This window comes from Centruroides vittatus, unplaced genomic scaffold, assembly GCF_030686945.1.
Source record: "Centruroides vittatus isolate TY-2023 unplaced genomic scaffold, ASM3068694v2 scaffold_386, whole genome shotgun sequence".
NCBI classification, from domain to species: Eukaryota; Metazoa; Arthropoda; class Arachnida; order Scorpiones; family Buthidae; genus Centruroides; species Centruroides vittatus.
In genome coordinates, this window is record NW_027122706.1 from 8,723,190 (window position 1) to 8,747,490 (window position 24,301).

At 28.1% G+C, this 24,301-nt stretch overlaps 1 protein-coding gene across 1 annotated transcript in view; it reads right to left on the bottom strand.

The window, feature by feature from the left end:
- Window positions 1–1,560: 1,560 nt before the first annotated feature.
- LOC136988854 (nucleolar protein 10-like) overlaps window positions 1,561–24,301 on the bottom strand; it is a 38,614-nt gene continuing 15,873 nt past the window's right edge. Inside the window, exons 3-19 of the mRNA XM_067286846.1 lie at window positions 23,108–23,153; window positions 20,805–20,903; window positions 19,302–19,417; window positions 18,650–18,786; window positions 18,499–18,564; window positions 15,220–15,280; window positions 13,425–13,510; window positions 13,249–13,327; window positions 12,273–12,422; window positions 9,455–9,521; window positions 9,312–9,364; window positions 6,323–6,401; window positions 4,096–4,223; window positions 3,900–3,998; window positions 3,740–3,814; window positions 2,379–2,537; window positions 1,561–1,936 (exon numbers count right to left, since the gene is read on the bottom strand). Coding sequence (XP_067142947.1) covers window positions 1,910–1,936; window positions 2,379–2,537; window positions 3,740–3,814; window positions 3,900–3,998; window positions 4,096–4,223; window positions 6,323–6,401; window positions 9,312–9,364; window positions 9,455–9,521; window positions 12,273–12,422; window positions 13,249–13,327; window positions 13,425–13,510; window positions 15,220–15,280; window positions 18,499–18,564; window positions 18,650–18,786; window positions 19,302–19,417; window positions 20,805–20,903; window positions 23,108–23,153 — 1,527 coding nt within the window. The 3' untranslated portion in view covers window positions 1,561–1,909. The remainder of the gene's footprint in view (window positions 1,937–2,378; window positions 2,538–3,739; window positions 3,815–3,899; window positions 3,999–4,095; window positions 4,224–6,322; window positions 6,402–9,311; window positions 9,365–9,454; window positions 9,522–12,272; window positions 12,423–13,248; window positions 13,328–13,424; window positions 13,511–15,219; window positions 15,281–18,498; window positions 18,565–18,649; window positions 18,787–19,301; window positions 19,418–20,804; window positions 20,904–23,107; window positions 23,154–24,301) is intronic.

The following is a 24,301-nucleotide window of genomic DNA, read 5'->3' on the forward strand; positions in this document are numbered from 1 at the left end:
AAAATTAGTTCAGTCGTTTTATCATCGTTGCCTTCTCGTGTCTTTTAAAACAAAATTGTACACTTCAGCCGGAGTCGTACAAGAATGGTCACAAAAAATTATGAAATATTTGGTGGGCTGCGAGTATAAAAAGGTTAAGAACCACTGCCCTAGACCAGGGGTGGCCAACACGTCGATCGCGATCGACCGGTCGATCGCCAAGCCAATTTTGATCGATCGCTAGCGATATCTTGACTTAATGTATTATATTTGTAACCGACGCAACTGTATTCATGCAGTTATGACTCGACTCATAAGCAGTGAGTGCACTTCGTACTGAAACACAGTGTATAAACATAGTATGTATTTCACACTTTCCCTCCCCACTTAGACTATGCCAATGACAACAAGTCAATCGCGACACATTTTTACGATAAAAAGTAGATCTTACGTGCACAAAAGTTGGCCACCCCTGCCCTAGACCATCACTGACGCGCAATTAACTGATTGCCCCTGGAAGTCGGCTTACAGAAACACAGCTTCCCTATCATCAAATGTCACGGCACGCCACTGGTGTTTTGTCAATCCGACTGGTTATTTTGAACATTACTCCACCTTTTTATACATCAGGAGAAACAGTTAAGTCTTGAATACTTATTTACTACAGACACAAAGGATATTTGAACTCCTCATTAGATCACTAATTCTATTCCTCACAAGTAAACTTTTCAATTAATTACTCTATAATTAAATGATCTTTGCAAAGATTATCAATTAAATGTTAAAAAAGTGCCTTGCTGCTAAATTTGTTTTATTAATATATCGCTCATTTTGATATTAATGAATATAATTAATATTAATTATTTAACACTAGATAAATTAATTACAACATTAAATTTAGGGATTTAGTTTAGATTTTAATATCTTGTCCTTATGTTCTGTACTTATTAGTTCTCTTTTGTATAATTTTGTTATATTATCTTTTAATTAACTTCTTTTTGATCTCTAAATGAGGATTTACTTCTAATTCCTTAAATCTGTTATTATTAACTATAAATACCTGTCTAGTTTTATCTGCTTTTATATAAACATTTTTTAGCCATTTTGAATTTCTTATAAAATCTATTATTTTTATCTATAACTTTACATATAAGGTAATTAATACAGCTAAACTAATAGATAAAAATAATAGATTTTATAAGAAAGTCAAAACGGCTAAAAAAATTTTTTATAAAGAATAATTTGTCAATATTAAAAGCCTTTTTCAGCTTTGAAGGTGATACTTTCTTACAAAACAGCAGTTCTGATGGAAAACCACCTTTTGCACTTAAGCAAATTAGTCATCTGCAAGCAGGAAACCTCCATCTCAATGTATCATGATCGCATTGCTATATACTCTAGATATGTTTATAATATTTTCATTTTATGGCACCATGAGTCTGACTTACAACAATTATTGGACGACATCAATAATAAACAAACAACAAAAAATATGTAATATAATAAACATTTTCATTTTTTATATTAAATATTTTTGTTGTTTGTTTAACTTGTTTGATTTCATTTATTGAATGATTATCCAAAGAATTTATTATGTAAGTGGTATAATCACTTTGTAAATTACAGATATAATGTTAAGAATCATATTGATAATACTTTATATGTTGAATTTCCGTATGTACATAAACTTTATGAGAGATATAAATCGATTTTTAAACAGTATTCTATATGTATCGTGGCAAAACAAAAGAACAAATTGCTGAATGTAGTTAATGTTATAAACAAAGATGATACAGGTATGTTGAACAGGCTTGATGTTGCAGGTGTAATTTATAAATTATCTTGTACTTGTCCACAAACGAAGTCTTACGTTGGAGAAACCGGAAGGAAGTTGGAAATACGCTTAAAAGAGCACGAGGCAGCAATAAGATTAAAAAGAGAAGAGTCGCCGTGGTATCTACATTATAAAAATAATCATTGTAAAATAGACAGGAATAATGTAAAAATACTTTATAAAGAAGAAAATTGTTTAAAAAGAAGAATAATAGAACATTTCTGTATAAAAGAATATGCAAATTTGATTAACCGACGAATATAAAAGACACGTTTTATATTCGTCGGTTACTTCCATTTTAACGAAAATAAACAACTGAAATGTTCACAATTCTGAACAGTATTATATGAATGAGATCCAATTTAACACTTCGATGTAAAAATTATCACATTAGACTGACATTTTTAACAGCAAAATAAGATTTTTTTCAAGGTCATAAAAATGCACACGAACTTATGGACTGACCTGATATTATGCATGAGAGAGCAAATTGTGCAAAAGTATGCCTGCATGATGCACATGCACACACTAAACAGAATATTTTAAAATTCACTTGATAACTTACCTCTTCAACTTGCACTTGAAGTTTTTTCTTCCTTAATTTATCTTTCTTTGATACTATAGGATTTAACAATTTATATTCATCACATTCTTTGTTTATTTCATAGTCAACATTTTCAAATAAGGCTTTGAATCTATCATCTTCTAAGATATTTCCTGTTTTCTGGAATAAAAAATAATTATTTAATGTAAAAATTGGTCATTTTTATGCATACAATAATTTATTAATTGGATAAATATAGAATACAGACTCTAGAAAAAGCATATGAAATTTAAATATTAAAACTTACTTAAAATAACTAATAAATGATCTTGTAAATCAATGTTTTTTTTTCAATTATTTTCCAACATAATCTCTCTTAATTTCTAAAGAAATTCTATTTTACATGTAAAATATACTAGAAACATTAAATTCTTCATATAGTGAAATCAAATAGAATATAAAATATAAAATAATATATTTTCTATTCCACTAGATGATAACTTGAACATGAATAAAAATAAATTGCAGATTTTTAAATTTTATCTATACTGTTCAGTTATCATGTTTTTGCTTGACATACAATCACACAATACATGTGCACACTACAGCTATAAGCTAATGCCTAATTTTTGTTCATTTTAAGTGAGCAAGGTCTGCAACCAGATTAACCAGCAATTAGTAAGTGATAGGGAATGATACGTAATCTGATCTATTGATGATATATGTAACAGTCCAGTCTGGATTAAAACTTGAATCTTTACAGTACTATCATTAAATATTTTGCCACAACGGTTGTATAATATATGGAACATTATATTGATCTTGAAGTTATCTTGTCTTTATACTACTTAGCATATTAAGAAATTGCAAAAAAACAGTAGAAGCATAAAATAATTGAAGAATACGATAGATATCTTTACATTTTGTCCCCATCACACCTTGAAAACATAACAGTGTTATGGTGGATTATGTTCATGAGGTGCAATTAAGTAAAATGTGAAGACTATTTTCGTAATCTTCTATTACTCTATGTATTTTTTAAAATATATTTATCATCCTGGCTATTTTATTATTTATCAATAGAAATTTAACTAAAAAGTTATTAATATGCTTATTTTACAATATTTTAATAATAATTCCTTAAATATTTAAATTGTTTGACAACTGAAACTTTCCTTTATTTGTAAAACTACAGACTAATAACTGAATAGCATTAAAATTTAATGTAAATAGTTTAAATATCTGTCCACAATATACCAATATTCTGAGTATTACCTCAAGGTTTAGATTCAATGATTATTATATAACTGAATAAATAATTATCAATTTAATTCTTATATTTTCTAACTTCAATGTTGAAAAGTAGTTTAAAAATCTCTTACCTTTTTCTTTGATCCTCCATCTTCTTTTTCTTCTTGTAATTTTAATGCTAATTCGCAATTTATCTGAGGAAGTTTCTGTAATATGAAATATAACATTATTAATTTTGATTAAAAAAATAATAAATTTCATAAAATTTCAATAATATTTTATAATTCTTACTTTTATCTTTACTCTATTAGTTCTTTCTGCTTCAATTTTCTCTCTTATTTTCTTCCGTCGATATTCTTCGTATGCAAAAGGTTCTGATATCGATTTAGCCTGAAATTAATAGAAATATTTGTTGCATTCAATAATCATTTAATTTTTAATTGATGCAAAATAATTCATGCAAAAACAGAATATATATTATCATTACCTTATGATATAATCTTATATCTATAAAATATCCATGCATATAAGCTCTTAGTAGATTCGTGCCTATTAAATGAGAGAGTCCCAAGTTGCCAAGTTCCTTCTTTGACACAAATTTATAATCGTCGTACACTAATATAAAAATATAAATTAAAATTTATATCATATCTGAAAAAATTAATATTTTATTGTAATAGTAGGCTAATCCTATACAATACCAAGCTCAAACCATACTACTAATCAAATAATCAAGTTAGATTTATTACTGAGCTACATTTTGGCTAATTAAATATATAAATGCTATGTAATTAGAACTAAAGATAAATGATTGAGTCACCATCTTCTATTAAATTTAATAATTCAGAATATTCTAAAGAAAAGATCAACCCAAAGTGGGACTTGAACCTGCAACTTCTGCTTACTCTGCAGATGTGTTGCCTGCCAATTATGCTACCTGGATGGTATAAATGCAATACTAATGATAGCATCAATATTTTAAACTAGCTGCATATGCATGGCATTACTTGGGTTTTTAAAGGATTTGTGAGATTGGGTTATGAAAGGATGATTAAAAATAATGGTCTTAGTAACTAAAATGCATATTTATTGACCTGAGTATTGACAATAATTAAACTGCAAAACACAAAAATTGCTTGGGATCAAGTTAAGAGAGGAGTAGGCTTTACAGATGATGGGGATGAGATCTCCCACAGTATATTTTCTAGAGTGTTGAAGAATATTCATGTCAAATTCGGTGTTGAATAGTATAGAACCCTTTATCTAAAATATATACATACATACTTTGACTTTTATATATATGTAAAATTATGCTGAATCAATCTTCTATATAAATAAAACTTATACTAACATAGTTAGGCCTAAGTAATCATGAACACAACATGAAAGATTCACCATGCTTGTATGTAGTGACATCACTTTTTCCAACCTCTTGCTAATTTCTTACTAATTATTTGTAATATTAGTTCTCCAAACATAGTACTATACTTCAATAGTGCATCTTTCTTATAGATATTTGCTTGACAGGCAGCTGTTAATTGATATTTGGTGTGTCACAATCTAGCAACAGCAAGACAGAGAGACCGACAGAAATCTGTTACAGTTTAATTTATATAATATAGATTTTGAGATCATATGTATGTTTAAACCTTCTCCTAAATCAACAGATTCAAAATATGAAGTTTGGTTGACATATGCTAAGGCTTTTTCACATGATGTGGCAACAAACATCCAAATATCCAAAATGACAAACAGATGATCATTATAGTTTTATTTATATAGATTATCCACAATAGTAAAATGAGTAATAAAATAGAATTAGTTTGCTCTTGAACGACTAATACAAGATACCAGCATATTGTATGCTACATGACCAACTATAATTATGCCTGTTACAGGTGTATTTGAGCCAAAACAGGACTGGCCAGCATGAGATACAGATCAAGTGCTCTTGACTTGTAGTATCCATGATAAATTATAGAGGTTTGAAAAGCATTACAGTAATAGGTTAACTTCTAACCTCATATCATCTGTCCAACAAACTTTTGTAAATAAACAATTATTTCTAATACATATTTAAAGACAAAATGAAGATATTCTTGGATGAAAAACAGAAAAAAAAAGTTTGAAATTTTTCTCCAATAAAATTTACTGTATCAAAATCAAAACATATAGACATCAATTAAAAAATTATATATAACCATTAATTGTTGTTAAGAGATGTAAAAATACATCTATCTATAGTATTTCCCAGAATATAAATGAAGCCAATGTGCTGGATATTAACTGTGTATCACTCTGTTAATATAGCTGAACAACGAAATTACAATAAATACAAGCAATAAAATACAGTAGAAAAACTGAATATTCAAGCATCATTCATTACAATGAGTCAAAAATTCTTTAATTTTTGACTCATTGTTATCACACTTTTGATAGAAAAACACAAAAAAACAATTTAAGTAATGCAGTTATTGCCATAGATCAAACTGGAAATAAAACTTTAGAAGAAATGAATGCAAACTTCTAATTATGATCAGAGCTGTGGAGAGTAAACATACAACTATTATTATGAAGAAACATTAAGTAACATAACCTTTAACAATAAATTATTTTAATATAGCATTTACATTGAATACTGTTAAAGTTTTGTTTTAATCTACAATTCCTTAAAAGTACAGAAGGGATAAAGTTACAAAGCAATTTTTAATTACCTATATCTTGGCCAGATTCTTCTAATTCTTCTGTTAAACTGTCTAAAAAGGAACACCATTTAGGAGCTGGTCCCAAAGCCTATAAAAATAAAATAATTAAAATTTACATCGAAATTTATGTTCTTTCTGCTCAGAGTTTAAAATACCATACAAATCCATAAAAGCACGAAAAATGCCTATCAAAGGTTTGGCCAGGGCTATAAGACAGACAAAGTGATGAAAAAGACTTGACATATCTAATTAAAATTATCAAAAAAATTTCTGGTATTCTAATATGAAAGATGACCATGCAACCAAGGCAGTGAAAGCAGTCTGCCAATGTAGGAATCTTAATTGAATCTGGACAAAAATCTTCAGAAAATTTCCAGATATGTTGAGCCTGTTCCTCACCCACTTGGTCACCTTGTCGGCCTAGCCAAACTTTTAACGAAAAAGAAAAGACCCTCTAAATACCTAAATAATAGAAAAAGTAAAGAAGAAAAAAGATCACTTGAAACCAAAGTATCTAAAGAGGTAGACACCTTTACTGCCTTGGTCAACCAGCAATCATTAAACCATTGATTACTACTTAGCTCTATAACAAGTTTTCAAAATTTTATAAATAAAAACTGAATTGTTTCATAGAAGTGTACACAAAACTTTTTCTCAGCATTACAAAATTTCTCAAGATTTCAGTTGGTAATATTGTAACTTTTTACTATTTGGTGATAATGTCATTAAAGCATATTTCTAATTCTACAGATCATGGGTCTAAGTTTAATGAATGTTTGTGTTAATTTTCATTTTGATGAATCTTATTATTTAGAAAAAGTATGCTATAGTTGTGGAGGTCTATGGCATTAATCCTATATTTAATCAAAGTTAAATAACAAGAAAATAAGATTACAAAACATTCAAAAGTTCAATAAAACTTTGTAGAATTTTCATGTTTTATATTTTATTTTATTTCTATTTATAAAATCTTTAGGAATAAGCAATAGAATATTGAAATAAAATATATTTCATAAATATAATAAATTATACTGGAATTAGACTAAATTATAAAAAAGTACCACCTTTCTAACAATCCAGCAAATTATTTAATACTGTAAAAACGTTTTCGACCATCTTTAACGACCTTCATCAGTTAAATGTATAATAAAAAAAACATTAAAGAAATAGAACATAAGGAAATCAAAATTATGAAAAATAATAAGTGCGCTTACGTAAAAAATACAATGATAAGCACTTGGGGATTATCATTGTATTTTTTATGCAAGCACACTTATTATGTTCTATTTCTTTGATGTTCTTTTTATTATATGTTTAACTGACGAAGGCTGTTAAAGATAGTCAAAAACGTTTTTACAGTATTAAATAATTTGCTGGAGTGTTAGAAAGGTGGTACTTTTTATAATCTTGTAATTAAAAAAAATATTTAATATAAAAATTAAATAAATTTCAATAATAAACTTAATAAATATAAATTAATTATTTTTTGTATTTTTTCATGGATATAAGATGAATAAGTTAATATGACCTTTAACTGTAATAATAAAGTGTAATCATCATACTTGTTTATCATCACTCCACAATTCTTGATTGGAATGAAAATAACATCAGATCAGAGTCTTAGAGTCTGATGAGGTCCCAATTTGTAGAGGATCTGATGAACTGGGCCTAATTTATTTTTTCACATGAAGTACAAAAATTTAAAGAATTCAGATACGATGATAACAATGAATGTAATAATTACATCAGAATGCATTTCTTGTTAACAGATCTGGTGTCATTTAGCAAAATTGGGAGATGGTTAGATAATTGTTCTCTCTAAATTTTGTAAAATGAAGTTATTAAAGTATCAAAGAGTGTCAAGAATAATGCACAATCTATCCTTTAAAGTCTATCAATAATACAGAACTGACACTAGCAAATAAATCTAATCTCATTATAATAACAATGATATCATTAATGAGATTTTTTGTGACTACACTGTATCATCTTTGATAAATTTTCAGATATTGTTCTTTGTATTGGATTCCAAAACTTTTTATAAATTGCTACATTTTTTTACATGTTTTGCTGGAAGCTGAAGAGGTTTAGTGGTCTGAAGATATTACATGTTTCCAGTATTAGTGAAGTACATTTTATTTTTAAAAAATCAATAAGTTAAAATTACTGAATTTGAAACTTTCTCTAATGTATTTTAGTATTATAGAATCAAACTTAATTTTAGTTGATATGCAAAAAGTGTATTTTATCTTATAATAACAAATGAGAACTTAATATTAAAAACATTCACCAAACTATAAAATCCAGTAGTAAAACATTAGTTTAAGAAATACTTAATAAAGCTGTAATTGGTTCAAATTAAAGCACCTGGAAAGATTGGAAATCTTCAAGGCCTCTTTAAAGAGACACAATGATTAATTATAGGGAGGTAGAAATGTTCTCCCATGCCTGGAGATGTTTATTTTATATTTCCTGTTGATGTTTCAATCATCCTGAAAATCTAACTGACAATATTATTGGTTGCATGTTAGATACAACTGATAAAATGTCATGTTAACTTTTTCAAACTCCTTGTTTTATCTTATGACAACTTTTGTCAAAAATGTTCATTTTTATTAAGTATTTCTTAAGTTAATGTTTTTCTCAACCAAACAATCATTTTAAACAACTGGGATATAAATCCACTATTATTAATTATACCAAATTACTTAGTATCTAATCATTAATAACAGAAGATTTATAGTCCGATTGTTTGGTTGTGTATCTATGTATAGGGCTTCAGAATGTTAAATATACTTAACCAGAAAATGCAGCAGTAAAACATTTTCTGGTGAGTGTTTTTAATATATTTTATCTTTTAATTATCTCAGAGTGGAGAGAAGTTAAGAAATAAAATGAAAGAAAAAATAAAAAGTTTGCAATACAAGAATTAATTTAATTCCTTACAAAGTATTATTAACAATTTTTACAATATATAACATTAAATAAATATACTCACAGGAATGTAATAAGTTAAAACTTTTCTCTCTTCATGTGCCAAGAAGATTAAGCCTTAAAAATATGAATTATGTGTATATAAGTTTCTTAATTACTTATGTGTTTAATCAATCGATCAAATTCAAATTAATTCATAAATCTTACCTGAATCAGGCACAACACATAAATCATTCAAATCGGTTGTAGCTTGTATTGATGTAAAAATTTTGCCCTTTAAAATATTTCACATATTAATAATCAATTCAAATTGTTATAAAAGTATTTATATTCTTTAAAAACTTAAATCATTTATAGAAAATAAACTATTACTTAAATATTACTTTATCAAACAAAAATGTTTATTATAGTTTCAAAAATATGACAACCTTTTTTCTAATGCTCATTATAGGTCCAGTGAGGCCCACAATGCCCGTCTCTCAACTGGTTGTTGAGAGATGGGCTCAACATATCTGGGGCAAACCACTCTGAGAATGAAAACTAAATTGAAATCAAAATTCTTCAAATCAGCAAGTTGGCATTTTTACCTTCTCAGATGTGTATCTGTCCCCAAATCTGCATATAGAAATCATTATTTACATATCCAGCACTCTTTTTTAAAAAAAGTTTACTGCCAGTATGAATGAATAGTGTCTGAATTGCCATGTATCCTACTACCTGCATGAAAGTAAGACAATCCTACAATTACAATAGATGTCCTATTTTACACAGAACTTTCATTTACTCACATTTCTGTGTGTCAAATTTAATATTTCCACAACTTTTTGTAACATTTTCATTTGCAAGTCAGTTTGTGACTTGCTAAAATTTGACATTGTGACTAGTACAGTAATACCTCGACTTACATGAACCTGGAGTTATGCAATTTTCAAATCTCGTCAATTTGTCTTTTGTTTGAGCACCACGCAACTCTTGATTACTCACTCCCCCCACACTATTGTTCAGCTTACATGTTCGGACGTGTCGCGCGGAATCAACGCATAGCTACAATTTATTTTGTCTTATTTATTTCTGTGTTTGTTATATCTACGGAGACTTGACAGACTCTACTATGTCATCCAAATGAAGTAGAACTGATTCTTCTGCATCAAACAAGAAAAGAAAAACTTTATCTTTGGAATGTAAAGTTAACATTATTAAAGACTTCGATACAAAAATGAAAATTTGTGAATTGGCAAAGAAGTTTGATCTACTGGAATCAACGGTCAGAACAATTATAAAAGGTAAAGAAAAAATTCTCAAAGTTGTGAAAACTTGACAAAAGGCTTGACTTCAATTGAAAAGTAGTTACAAATTTTAGAAAAAATAGACTCCAACGAAGAGTGCATTTCTTCTACAAAACAAGAAATAAAAAAATTATTAGCATGCTACGAGGAAATTTTGCAGGAGAAAAAAAAAATCTTTGAGCTGTCAGACGAATTTGTTAATTTCATGAAGCCTTCTACATTAAAATAATTTCGGTTTATGATTTTAATAATATAAATAGGCATTTTGACGTTTTCCATTTTTCTGTTTATATGTTCATGTTAATCCTAAATGGTTTTTGCTGTTTATATAATTTGTTATACATATGTATTATCTAAGATTTTATGAAACATGTTTTTCTAAATTATTGCTTTCTTTAGTCTCCGGTCCCAATTCAAAATAGTTTGTATGTATTTATATGCGAAATTATACCCCGACTTACACAAATTTCACTTACGCAGTTATCGCTCGGTCTCACCTATCGCGTAAGGGATAGGTGTATTGGTACTGTATATTGATGCTATGTATTGGGTTTGTTGTGGATGTTTATATTTATAGTATATTGACAACTTAGTTTCTAACTTGGAGGACAGATTTCCAGATAATGACCTTTCTGTTTATCTAGCTTTGACAAAATTTTCAATCCAACAAGATATCCAAGTACTGTGACTGATGTGTAGGATTATGGTTCTGAACAATTTCAAAACCTATTGTAAAAATACAGCAATGTTATTAATAAAAAAGAGCACAGTCAGATTTGCTTGTTTAAGCATACTGTATCAAATATTAACTATGCGACTTTTAAGGACAACTGCTTTAATTTACTCAAACCTGGTTCAGAGCTCCAAAAACTGTTCCTAGATTTTTGTACTTGAGCTGTTTGTGGTCTTGCAATATCAATGAACAGTGCAGCTTGTGAAAGAGCCTTTAGTATTCAGAATAGGATAAAACATAAACAAAGAAGTTCTTTGCAGAAGCAGTCTTTTGTTTGAGCGCTCTACTATGAGTGTATTGACTCATGACCATTGCTATTAACAGTCAGGATCGTGTGGTAGATTTTCTCAATATGATGCAAGTCTTCGAAATGCTGCCCCTTATATAAATTATTAGGCTTATGTAGGCTATAATTCTTATTATTTGATGTATCTTACAGGGCTGTGCAGTAGATTTTTTCAGTATGATGCAAGTCTTTGAAATTCTGCTCCTTAAATGTTTTTTATGCCACCCCCTTACAGTGCTGCCTGATGCAGCTGCCTCTCTGCATCACGGCACGGCACAGCACGGCCCTGTTAACAGTCCTGCAATATAAGATTTCCCATATAAAACAGCTATAACAAATTTTGAGATCATGAAAGAAAGACAAAAGCATTGAGTGATGATAAGTTTAAGTATGTACCGGTGCTGTATTTCTTAGCAATTGTAATATCTGTAATATATTTTATCTTGTAATGTACAAAGTATGCAATAAATGCATTTTTTGAAACAGACTGATGTGATTGTTACCTAAGTTAACTCAAAATTTTTGGGTTAGCATATACTTTGTTTACATATATAAACAAAAAACTTTACATTCAAAACTTAAGTCATTTTAAAAAATTAAAAAACAGACACAAAGAACATTAAATTAATTGAGATGTCAATTAAACACAAATTTAACCTTTTCTAAAAAATAAAACTTAAATATAATAAATTATTATACAGTATTACATTATATACTTACATTATTAGCATCCCATAATTTGACAATTTTGCTGTCCATTGAGATAACCAAATTCTGTGATTTATGAAATTCAATATCTTTAATAGGTAATCCATACATATGATCTTTTACATAAAATGGTTTATCCGAACGAATATCATATACTAAAATCTAAAATAAAAATAATAAGAATTCTATCATTCAATTTTATACATTTATTATAAATTATCAACAACTAGTTAATCTAATTATCAATAACCTCTTCAGTTTCAGAACTGGACAGTAGAACAAAAATATAATATATTCACAAACTTCATAGTCAGTCCAGCAGTATAGTATATGACAATGTTGTTCCTATGCTTCAACAAGCCACTCTATTAGGAATGATCCTATGATTGGAATATATTAGAGACAACTGTATTAACTACAAACAAGCAAAGTCAACATACAAACAAATAAAGATATTTGATGGAAAACTTCCCAAGTGTCTTTGGAACACAACACAACACTAGTGTTTACTAAGCCTAAATTATAGAACGAGACACGGTTTCATCAAACAAATCAACAAATAGACAAATAGGTTAAGTGACAAGTAATATGGTGATAGAACATTTACAAATACAACTTTACATCGTGTGATTTTTTTCACTGTGTATCATTATAATTTAAGTGTGCTGCAGAAATTTAATTATAAAATCAAGTGTGCCAAGAGATAAAAAAGGTTGAAAAACATTGCCTTAGAGTGACTTTTTTCAGATGTGTACACTAGCCAGAAGGCTGAGCCCACAGATTTTTCTGAAATAACAAGTCAAAATTTAAACATCAAAAAAATTTTTGATTAATTATTTAAATTGATCAACAACTTAATATAAAAATTGGTTTTATGACTAATTTTTAACCGAGAAATACTTTTTCTACATTACAATGACTAATAAAAAATTAATTTCCAATTAATAAAGCTTTTAAAAAAATATAATAATTTAATTCATCTACACACCTGACCTGTAGCAGTACCAACTGCCATAGTTAAACCATCCCGAAATGTCAATGAAGTGACCGAAGGTAATCCATCCACACTAAATTAAAAAAATAAGCTTGCTTAACTAAATATTTTTATTTACATAAGTTAATATAAAGTTTCAAATAAATAAATAAAAATATTTTAAAATTTACTCTGTTTCATTTGTTACACTGTTCAGAGCACAGTCTAAAATGCCAACTCTATGCCTTGATCTTGGATCCCAAGCTTCTACACGTCCCTAAAATTAATATATAATAATTTTCTATAGATTCATAATAAGAGATAGATTTTTGATATCATTATTGAAATCTTTAAATCGTTATGATGTAAGATAGATATTAACATGAAAAGATAGAGCATGTATTTGTGTTGCTGTAGATTTGATTGATACCATTTAGAAAAGAGACTATATTTTGTAGAAATAATTAGATAATTCAAAAAGATCTGCATCTCTTTAATCAAATTAATTAAACAGTCTAATTGCTATTATAATAATTGTGAGTCTATTAAATGTATAGTAAATCTAGCTAGTTTGTTGCTCATCTGTATAATTACAATTATTAAGCTAGCTACTGACTAAGATGAAGTGTAAACTTAGTCAATATTGCAGCAAACTGTTTGATACAACATTGAACTAAATTTGTAATCATCATAGGTTCGACCATTGACTTTATAATCATCAATTCAATGCACACTACATCATACCCTTCAGTGAAAAGTAGGCAGTTCCTTCAATGACTCTTGGATCCAATATGTTGGATTTTTTCATGTGATAATCAATAGACACTCATGCACAGAAATAATTATGCCACTAGTTTCAGCTATCAGCCGAAATCTTGAGTCAAAAACTTTTATGACTGATACATAAAAGGATCATAATTATTTCATTAAATTATTTAAACTATAAAATATATATATATATATTTTATAGTGATATGTATATATATATACAGTAGAGTGTAATTTAAACAAATCAATTGGGGACTGGGGTTGTTTGGCTGGGAACTGACTTTTCAGATAACTGATTATGTATGAAAAAATATATTAACCTATCCCACGTTGAAATTTTTCTCCATTGCATGTCACTTTGTGTTGAATTTTCATCAATTTTAAGCCTAACGAAAATTTTTATAATAATAATCAAGGTTATTGTATCGTTAAAAATTATTTCTTTATTTTTTACAAACAAAATAAATATATTGAAAAATATAAAAACAAAAAAATTATACTTTAAAAGTTAATTTAGTATCAAAAACGTTTGACTCAGCACGACACAGTCCGACTGGAAAGCTTTCGGTTAACCACCTTTCAGATAAACGATGCTCTACTGTATATATATATATACATATATCACTAACTATATTTTATATATTACTTATTAATTAATTCCTTGCCAATAAAAAAAAAAATACACAAGACATTGTAGCACAAAGCTATAAGCAACACAGTGCGATTGCTGATTTTCGTCATTGTGTAAACAAACTCTTCCAAGTTCATAGGGGACAAAGTAGATGTTTACTAGTTCTTTAGAGTGATATCACACATGACATTGCAAGGGCACAAAGGAAAACAGTCATGTGACTACAAATATCTCATCTGACATCACACAAAAGCAACTGCATTTACTAATTTGTGCCAGACTTAACAGTTCATAAGACATAAAAACATGATTTAAATTACAGATTCTGGTTATTTGAGTCCCTCAAATTCTTTGATAGAAAAGTAAATACAGATAATTTAAAGTTTTAAAATATTAAGTGTATACTGAGATCATTTACAAAAATTAAAATCTGTTTCTTAAAACACCTTGCAGTTAGTTTTTTTGTAAATTCAATCATCATCAAATCAGTGTTATAATCTATTATGTAACAATTAAACCAACCAGATGAAATAAAATATATTCTAATGAACTATAAAGTTTTTAATTTTAATAATTAAAATTCTCACCTCTTTTGTGCCACACACAACTAAATGATGTACTGGATTCACCTCACAAACATTTAAGGAACTAATGTAAAATAAAGAAATATTAATTAATACAAATGTAGACTAATTGAAAACAATATGTATACCTGTATGTCATACATTGAGACAAATATATTCAACTCTGTTCATCTCACTGTAAAGCAAAAAAAAATAAAAGCACTAGAAAACTTTCAAGAGTGTAATTTAATTGTACTTCTGAAAGTTTTCAAGTGCTTTTATTTTATTATATTTTTTTTGCTTCATACAATCTATATGTTATATCGAACTTCTTTGTAAACTCCTTCTATCCTATGAGCACTAAAAAGGCTTTTTTGTCAGACCCATAATGGTTTTCATCAGGCTATGTGGTGTGGAACTGAATTCAATGTATCCAAGAAAGACCACTTATAAAAAATTCCTAAAGATCTGATTCTGGGTCCCTCAGAGCAATAGATTGATGACGCATTTGACCATCAACATACTTGTCTTAAGTTCAAAATAAAGCATTTTATTTTGTTTTTATAAAATTTTATGATTTAAAAGAATAATTTTTCTCAAAATTGTTTTGTGCTCATTATCAGTTAACAGTATTATTTCCAACCTACAGAAAATTATTACAATAACTAAAGATTTAAAGCTGGGTATAACTGTGCTATTAATAATCAAATTTCATAAATTGGCCTGAAGATAAGTGATTGAGCTGCAACTTTTTTACAGAGATTTAGGCATAATTTCATAACTGGTTTATTAATAACCTTTGACTATTGGTGAATATTGACTAAGGTTAATGTTTGTACATTATGTTGTCATAATATCCTAATGTTATCTGTAAAAATGATGAAATAAACATACTGTATTTCCTAGTTTTTATAAGGCAAAATCATTATGGTAGCAAATGTTCAAACTTATATTCTTCCTATTACATATATAGGATAATAATATGCTGCAAATTTCATTGCAGATGTTTGAAAATATCATTCACAAGGTGTACTTATTGAAGTTTTGAAAAATTATTTCCTGACATGTTGAAAAAATGACAAAAGAAAGCATTACTGATTTAGATTTGTGATGATCTTAAAAGTGTTTGGAACAAATCTGTATGGGTGGAAAACCATGTATCATCGACTGGAAAGTGGGAAACATGAACATATTGATTACGGTACTTAACCTGAAGCAAAGAATTACATTTTAGGAAGGTTTATTTTGACATAAAATTTACTAACAGTGTGTAAAGATTTTGAAAAAAAAATTTTCTAATAATATACCTCCAAGTAAACCTGCATTGTATGAACTTGTTTGAACATTTCATAATACATTGATAGGATTTTTTTTATTGTTGTATCATTTATAAGGACTTATGACCAATAAGACAAAAAAGAACACATTACGCCGGATGACACATAAATCACACTGCAAACCTACTTTGCTGTTTTGTTGTGTTTAATCAATGAAACAGCGAGATTCACCTGCAGTAGAACTCTGGAAAAACCCAAACATTTTTGGGCAATGTATGTTACCAACACTGGTCAATATGTTTATAGCAAGATTTATACTTATGGCCAACTCAATCCTGAGTAATATTAATAAGTGCAAGTAGGAATATGTGTTGATTAGATCTCTGCCTCAAGATGGACAGTTTCACAGATACTTCCTGTACATATAGTCAAACCTTGATTTTCTAATACAATTCATTCCTAAAAGCTGTTCTAAAACCAAAAGAATTTTCTCATAAGAAACAATATAAAATGGATTAATCTATTCCTGACCCCAAAATAAAACTTATTTTTACATTTATAGATGTATTTCGTGCTTTCATGCATAAAAATACCTACAAATGCAATGTAATATTATATATAATAAATTTTTGTTATGTAATTTTTTGTTTTTATATTGTCTACTTAGACATTGTTTATTAATAGGACTTATTATACTGGTGTAGTTTCTGATTAGCAAAAAGAGGAAGTCTTAGTCAGAAAGATATAACAAAATATCAGTTATTTTCACCTGTATGTTCTGAATTCAATCCTAATGTTAAACATCAAGAGTGTAGAGATAAAAAGAATTTTGTTATTTAATTTGATTTAAGCACCTTTAAACAATTCTTGGATGCCATTTATATTACGTAAATGTCAACTAACACAGTTTTTATTATGTAATTTCATTTAAATTCAACTGCAGCGTGTACTGAAAAATGGAAGTAGTATCTTTCCTGCATGTGCAATGAAATCTAATTTAAATAGCAACATCATAGATAATTCACGTTTCGACCTCTAATGATGTGAGGTGATCTCAGAGCCACTAATTTCTGAATAAATAGTCCTATCATTGATTGGTTGGACTGTTGACTTTCTTTAATATAGGAAGTATAGGAAGTTGACCATCTGTCTCTCTCTAATCTATGGCCGACTCTTGTAGAGTAATTGTTCAATAATCAATGCAATTACAGATTTGAAATTCTGTTCAAGAACCAATTTGTTCAAAAAGCAAGCCATTTAAAAACTGAGGTTTGCTAGTACTCTTAAAATTTCTGAGTACAGCTGATGGTTTGTATGTATTTTAATCATTTACACATTGTGCACAGTTCATGTTTTAATAATAAAAAAATTGAAAGATTGGGTAAGAAAACTTTTAGTGCACCTGGTACCTGGTAGTGCAATATTGATAAGCAGTATAGATTGTTCTTTAAGATAATCAATGATACATGGGTATAAGTTGTGAACAATAGATTTCAAACAATTCCAGAAAAAATTTAAAAACCTGAAGTTTGGGTACATAAGTGGCCATTCAATTAATCTCTTGTGCTCAGTCTTGCTTAGGAAGCACTGTAATTTTTTATAAATTTTATAAAATTTAATATATTTCAAATCAAAATAATCTTAAAATTGATGTCAAAAACTTTTCAGTTGTCAAGAGAAATTGTAAAACATGGATTGATGCAGAATTTAGTATATTCTCATATCTATTTATCTTGTTCTCATTTGAGTTTTACTGTATATGTTAAATTTTAGTTAAACTCTATGCTTGTAGTGTTATGTTTAATTAAAATTTGAACTTTATTTGTCACTTAAAATACTTTCAAAAACAATTTCTGTATACAGAAAAATACAGAAATGGAACTGTGAAGTAAAAACACATTTTCTTTAAGTTCATTTATTTTAATGTTTTAATCAAAATAAAGCTCTCAATATTAAATTAATAATACATTTTACAGTTAAAATTATATAGTAAAATATTTTTAAAATTTATATTAATTCAAATTACCTGGAATCTGACTGCAATGAATTCAAAAACTGTCCCTGTTCAAGATTCAACCTATATATTTCTGAACTGAAAATTTATTAAACAATAATTTATTTTAGAGATTTAAACTGTAAATCAATTTTTCGCAAAAGCAAAAATATATCAATCTTACCCTGATCCCACACAATATAAGTCACAAGATGGTGAATGATAAGCAATATCTCTTCCAAATTTAGGAATTCTGATTCTATAATAACGTCCATAAGCAACATGAAATTCAATGTAACGATCGTCTTGAAGAAAAACAATCTAGAATAGTTCAAAATGTAATTAAAGCTACATTTTTCCTAAACAAATAATCATTTCTATCATTTTTCTTCATCCTATTGTTGAAACTAAATTTAAATCTGTAAAGTATATTATCTGTCAATAAGTTTTCTACTTAATATGCCTTAAAAATAGATATAGAGCAATGGTTCTTGAACTTTCTCAAGCCATCTTCAGAGAGCCATCTTAAAGACAATAGTTATAACTTGCAGCCCTGTGAACAGTATACCCCATGACCCATTCCATTAAGTAAAATTTGTTTAATTTTTCCTCTGCATAATATTTTTCATTTTCATATCGTTAATTTTTTTTCACATAATGAAATAATATTTTCACATTACACCTAATTTTATTTAATTAAAATGTGTTTTTGTTTCATGCCCCGAGGCCATCCCACATCCCTGGAGAATTGTGATCACTACTTTAAAAAGTTCTTATATAAAGTATAATTTTTATTTGTAAAAAATAAAAACTTAAAATAAAAATTACATTCTTACTTTTGAATAATCGTCTGATAAAATTTCAAATTTTACAACTTCCGAATCCATACATCGTTCAAATTTCATGGATAACTGATTTACGTCATAACAACGAATCCTTGGCTTGTAAATTCCTAATATAAATTAATAATATTAATAATTTCTGAAATGTAAATTGTATTTAAAATGCAACTTAAAACTTTAAATAACTATAAGCAGAAGGATTATATTCAAACTGAAAAAGTTGATCATAGAAAAGATAAAATTTTGGAATGAATGACAAATCACACAAAGATCAAGCAGTTTTGTGCTTCTACTTCAGAAAAATCAGTTAAAAATTAATAAATAGCAAGGCCCTCAATGTTTGACAAGCTTGATGAAGCCTTATTCATATGGTTCACTCAGGAAAAAGAAACTGAACACCCCAAGTAGACCTCTTGATGGAGAAAATTTCCGCTTCACTGACCAAAACATGTTCGGATTAGGCGGACATTCAGATTAGCGGTGTTTAGACTAGCAGGACTCTACTGTACAGTGGAATCTGGAAAATTCAAACCAGGTTAACTCAGTCATGTTTATTTGAAGTCACTTCCTTTCCCTTATCATCTAGTATAGACAATTACATGTTTAATCAAACTGGTTAACTCAAATAGAGTTGCAATACAGTATTTTCATAACCTCCTTGGAATTTTAATTTAAATAAAATAGTTAACATTCATCTATTGAATAAATTAATCTGAAACTGCCATTCAAACCTACATTTTTTTTAACATTTTTTTATTTGATTGCTGATAGATTTCATTGATTAGCTGACATTTTTGATAAATTAATTTAAAAAATGATTATAAAAATTTTTATCTTCACAGAAAAGTTTTTAAAATATAATATAATAAAGAGTGATAAAAATAAAAAACAGATCTAATACTTGGTCCAAAATATCACAATTTAAAAAAATTTTTACTAAACATTTAGAAGTGAATGGATCAACCATTCAGGAAAGCACTTCTCAATAGCAACCATTCAGTTAAGTGTTTTCAAGTTTCTGCACATCAAGAGGTTTACATTGACACAACAGTTCTACATAATAAGACCCACAGGGTCACCAATAAACCAATGAACAAAATCTGAATTTTTAGCCAAACCTCCATAACTCAAAGTCTGGATTTTTTTCTTCCAACCAATTTGAGTTAACCAGGTTCCACTGCACTAATTTATTGATATTGTTATTATTTTTGTATTTATCATTACTATTTAGATCTGAATTGGCAATTATGTACACTCTCCTCCTATTAGTCTATTGACTTGAGGAATAACTATCTTACAAGAACTTCTGTTGCTGTTTGAGTCTTGAAAATTGCAAATTAAACTACTTTGAGAAAAATGAATGTAGAAATTAAATTAAAAAAAAATTTCTTGTAGACTGTATAAGCTCATTTACAGTATTGTACCTCATTTCTTTGTTATTCATTAGTTCTACCACATTCTTTTAATATTTTAAAAGTTTATTAATATTTCACGTACCAGTAACCAAAACATATTGACCATCTTTTGACACGTTCACACAATTACTAATTCCAGGCATTTCAAAATCTTGAATAAGTTCAATACGTCTACGGATATCTGTAATTGATCAAACTATTAGATATCATCAAAATAACTTGTAACTATCCAATATGTAATGTAAAATAATTTAAAAAGCATTTTTAATGAAGTTTAAATACAAATTCTAGTGCTAAAAATTTTAAAAATATACATTTGGTGCATTCCTAGTAAAGCCACTTTGTTAAAAGACAGTTAAGATGGCTGCCACCATAAATTATTTGCATATTATATACTATACCTCAAATGAAAAGATTTGGCTACTTTGCTCCAAAATGAGCTACCCTGTTTTTAGTTTGGCATACAATACATCTTTTGGTGCATTGGCTACTTTTTGGGCTACAAAAATTTAACTTGAATTCATTTTTGGCTACATAAATTATTTCTTTGTTTGTTTCGGCCAAGAACTGCAAATCCACTCATGTTCACATGTAGTTTTATAGTCTATGTGCAGCCTAAGACAATTTTTTTCTTTAAATGTGGCTCAAGGAAGCCAAAAGGTTAGACACACCAGCTATAGACTGATGTTGGCCAACTGTAGCTCACAACGTGCATGCAGCTCTTCTAGATCTTTACTGCAATTCCCATAAATTACACTAATTTCTTTTTATAAACTTGGTACATACTAATTACATATATATAATATTTTTGGAAGTTTTCTGACTATTATTTATTTATACAACTGGCCTTGGATAGCAATTAGCTTTCCCTTGCTTTGTTTCAACTGTCAGTATATAGCTGTCTTTCAACTTTGTATTTTAATTCTTATTTTCTGTTTTATTTTTTAGTCTAAATTCGGTTAGTCCTAGTTGTAAGTTAGATTAGGGACTCTTAGCTTGGTTTCCGGTTAGGTTAAATTAAATTAGGGTTTGTTAGCTTTAGTCGTCTGGTTAGGTTCATCCTAAGTTATGGTAGGTTAGTTTAGTTAGTGAGTAAGTTAACATTAAAAAAATAAGTAAATACATTAAAAAAAATAATAAAAATAAATAAAAAATTTGGGGTCTTGCACGTTTGTCCCTGTCATTCCACTTGTCTAGTCTAGTTTGTCATTGTATTCGTTTGCTTTTCATGCTGCTGTCTAGCTGTTAAGTAGTACAGTAGAGCATCGATTATCCGACCCCCGATTAACCGATCGCGTTCTAGTCGGCAAATTCAAATGTCTGCTAGTGATGTGGCACTACAATATTTGGTTATGTCTTGGCTACTTTAATATTATTTTTGTTAAATTTTTCCATGTTTTAGCTGGCAGCACTGGCTCAACCATGAAAGGGAGGCTAGTATTTAAACCAGGCCTAACACACTATACTAATAATGTATTTTTTCATACTTTTCGGTTATCCGACCAACCCCAGTCCCCAATTAAGTCGGATAATTGATGCTCTACTGTATTAAGATTCACAATCACATTCAGTTTTATTAGTATTAAGTAGATACAAGTCTTCCTACTAACAGCCACTTGGCACTAATTTCTACACTTAGCTATTCATAGTGGCACTCAGTTATTGGTGTTTGCTACACTCAGGTTCTCTTTTAGACTCTTTGGGGGGATACGACCTTGCAGCCTAAAAACTGCACTCCAACATCAAATGTAAAGGGTACTGTAGCCTTATGTATGCCATTCAGAAGGATCCTACCTTTCTCTACTGTCTATTGCCTCTCCCTCCTTCTTCCCTCCCCTTTCCCTTACCATCTTTTCTGCCGGCTAAACACTTCGTGTACGGTCAATATCTTTCTTGTATGTATGTATTATTTAGTGTAATATATACAGAGACTCTAAATGTAACTCACAACTTAACCTCAAACAAGTATGACCACAATTTAACCACAAGAAAAGATGTCTTCTGATTTTCATTTTTCATAGATAATGAAAATGAATCAAGAAAATCAAAATTCCACATGGACAAACAGATCAAGATTATCCTACAACAGCTTTACAAAAATAACAATATTTTCTAGATCAAATGATAATTTAAACTATACATTCATGACAATTTTAACAGTTGGCTACTTGAAAGCCAACATTTTATAAAGATAATGTTTACCAATAATTTATATTTAGCTTCTGTAATGTAAATTTATTGATATTTTTAAATTTAATATAAAATGTTGATAAAACATTTTATATTAAATTCCAACACAAATAATTAAAATATCTAATTACCATTAACCATAACAATTTTTTTACTAATTATCAGAGTTACTTTTAATTAATTTTTATTTCTTACCAACATTTTTCTTTTGTAGGATTCTTCTTTTTCGTTCTGATATCCACTGAAAAATTCATAAAAGCATTTAAGAATTAATAGAAAAAAAATATATATATATAATAAGCTTATCAGTCAGATATCAAACAAAAGCATTCAACAAATTACTGATATTTAAAATCTTATAATAGCTAGATTTCAATGAAGCTCAAAAATATAATTTTTCAATTACTACGATGGTATGATACCATTATGTAAAATAAAAAATTGATTTTAGAGCACATATAACAGAACTTTAACTATAAAATAGAATCAGACCACTTTCAAGAAGCAAAATCTATTAAATTTCAATAATTTAACTATATTGCTTAACATGAGGTTAACAGGTTTGAAGAATTTATTTACTTATTTTACCGGTGTGTAGAGAGATTGTATTAACATATTCAGTTTACTCTTATCTATATAATTCCTAGTTATTTTAAATTCTCTGTCACAAAGCACTGAAATTCTTTAAATTTAAAAAAAAAAAAAGCATATTTTGAAACTTGTACTGAAAATATTTGAGTAAAATTAGAAGTTTGGCCAACAGTATTTATGTTAAAATATAAAATATATAAATATATTGAAGTTATAAATGTCTTCATTTTCAGTCATTCACAATACCAACAACACTCCAAAACAATTTTTATTTACAGAGATAATCTTTTACTTGAAGCTACACCTCTGTAAAAAAATGCAAAATGGATAAAAACATCCTCTGGTGATTCTGTAAATACATTTTCATCCATTTTTAATTTGTTTTAGAGACATAGCCTCAAAAAAAAATCATCTCTGTAAATAAAAATTGTTTTGGACTGGCTGGTGTTGTGAATGATGGAAAATGAAGACATTTCATAGCTTTAATACATTTATATATTTTATATTTTACTGAAAACATTGTAAAGAACTGAACAATTATTATTGTGTTTAAGATTTTTTGGTCCAAATATATCTAATATTTTCTGCACTATATATGGCACATGCAACTTGTTTAATTAGAATTACACTTAAAAAAATATTAAAAATGTAACTCTTTTCAAAAAAGTCTAGTCTAGCAGTAAGTTGCATAACTTTCCTGACTTTTATGAGATTTTGTTTTAAAAATAACATTTGTATGATTAATCAAAATAAATAACTAAAATTGTATTTGACCATTCTCGAGATTAATAATAAAAT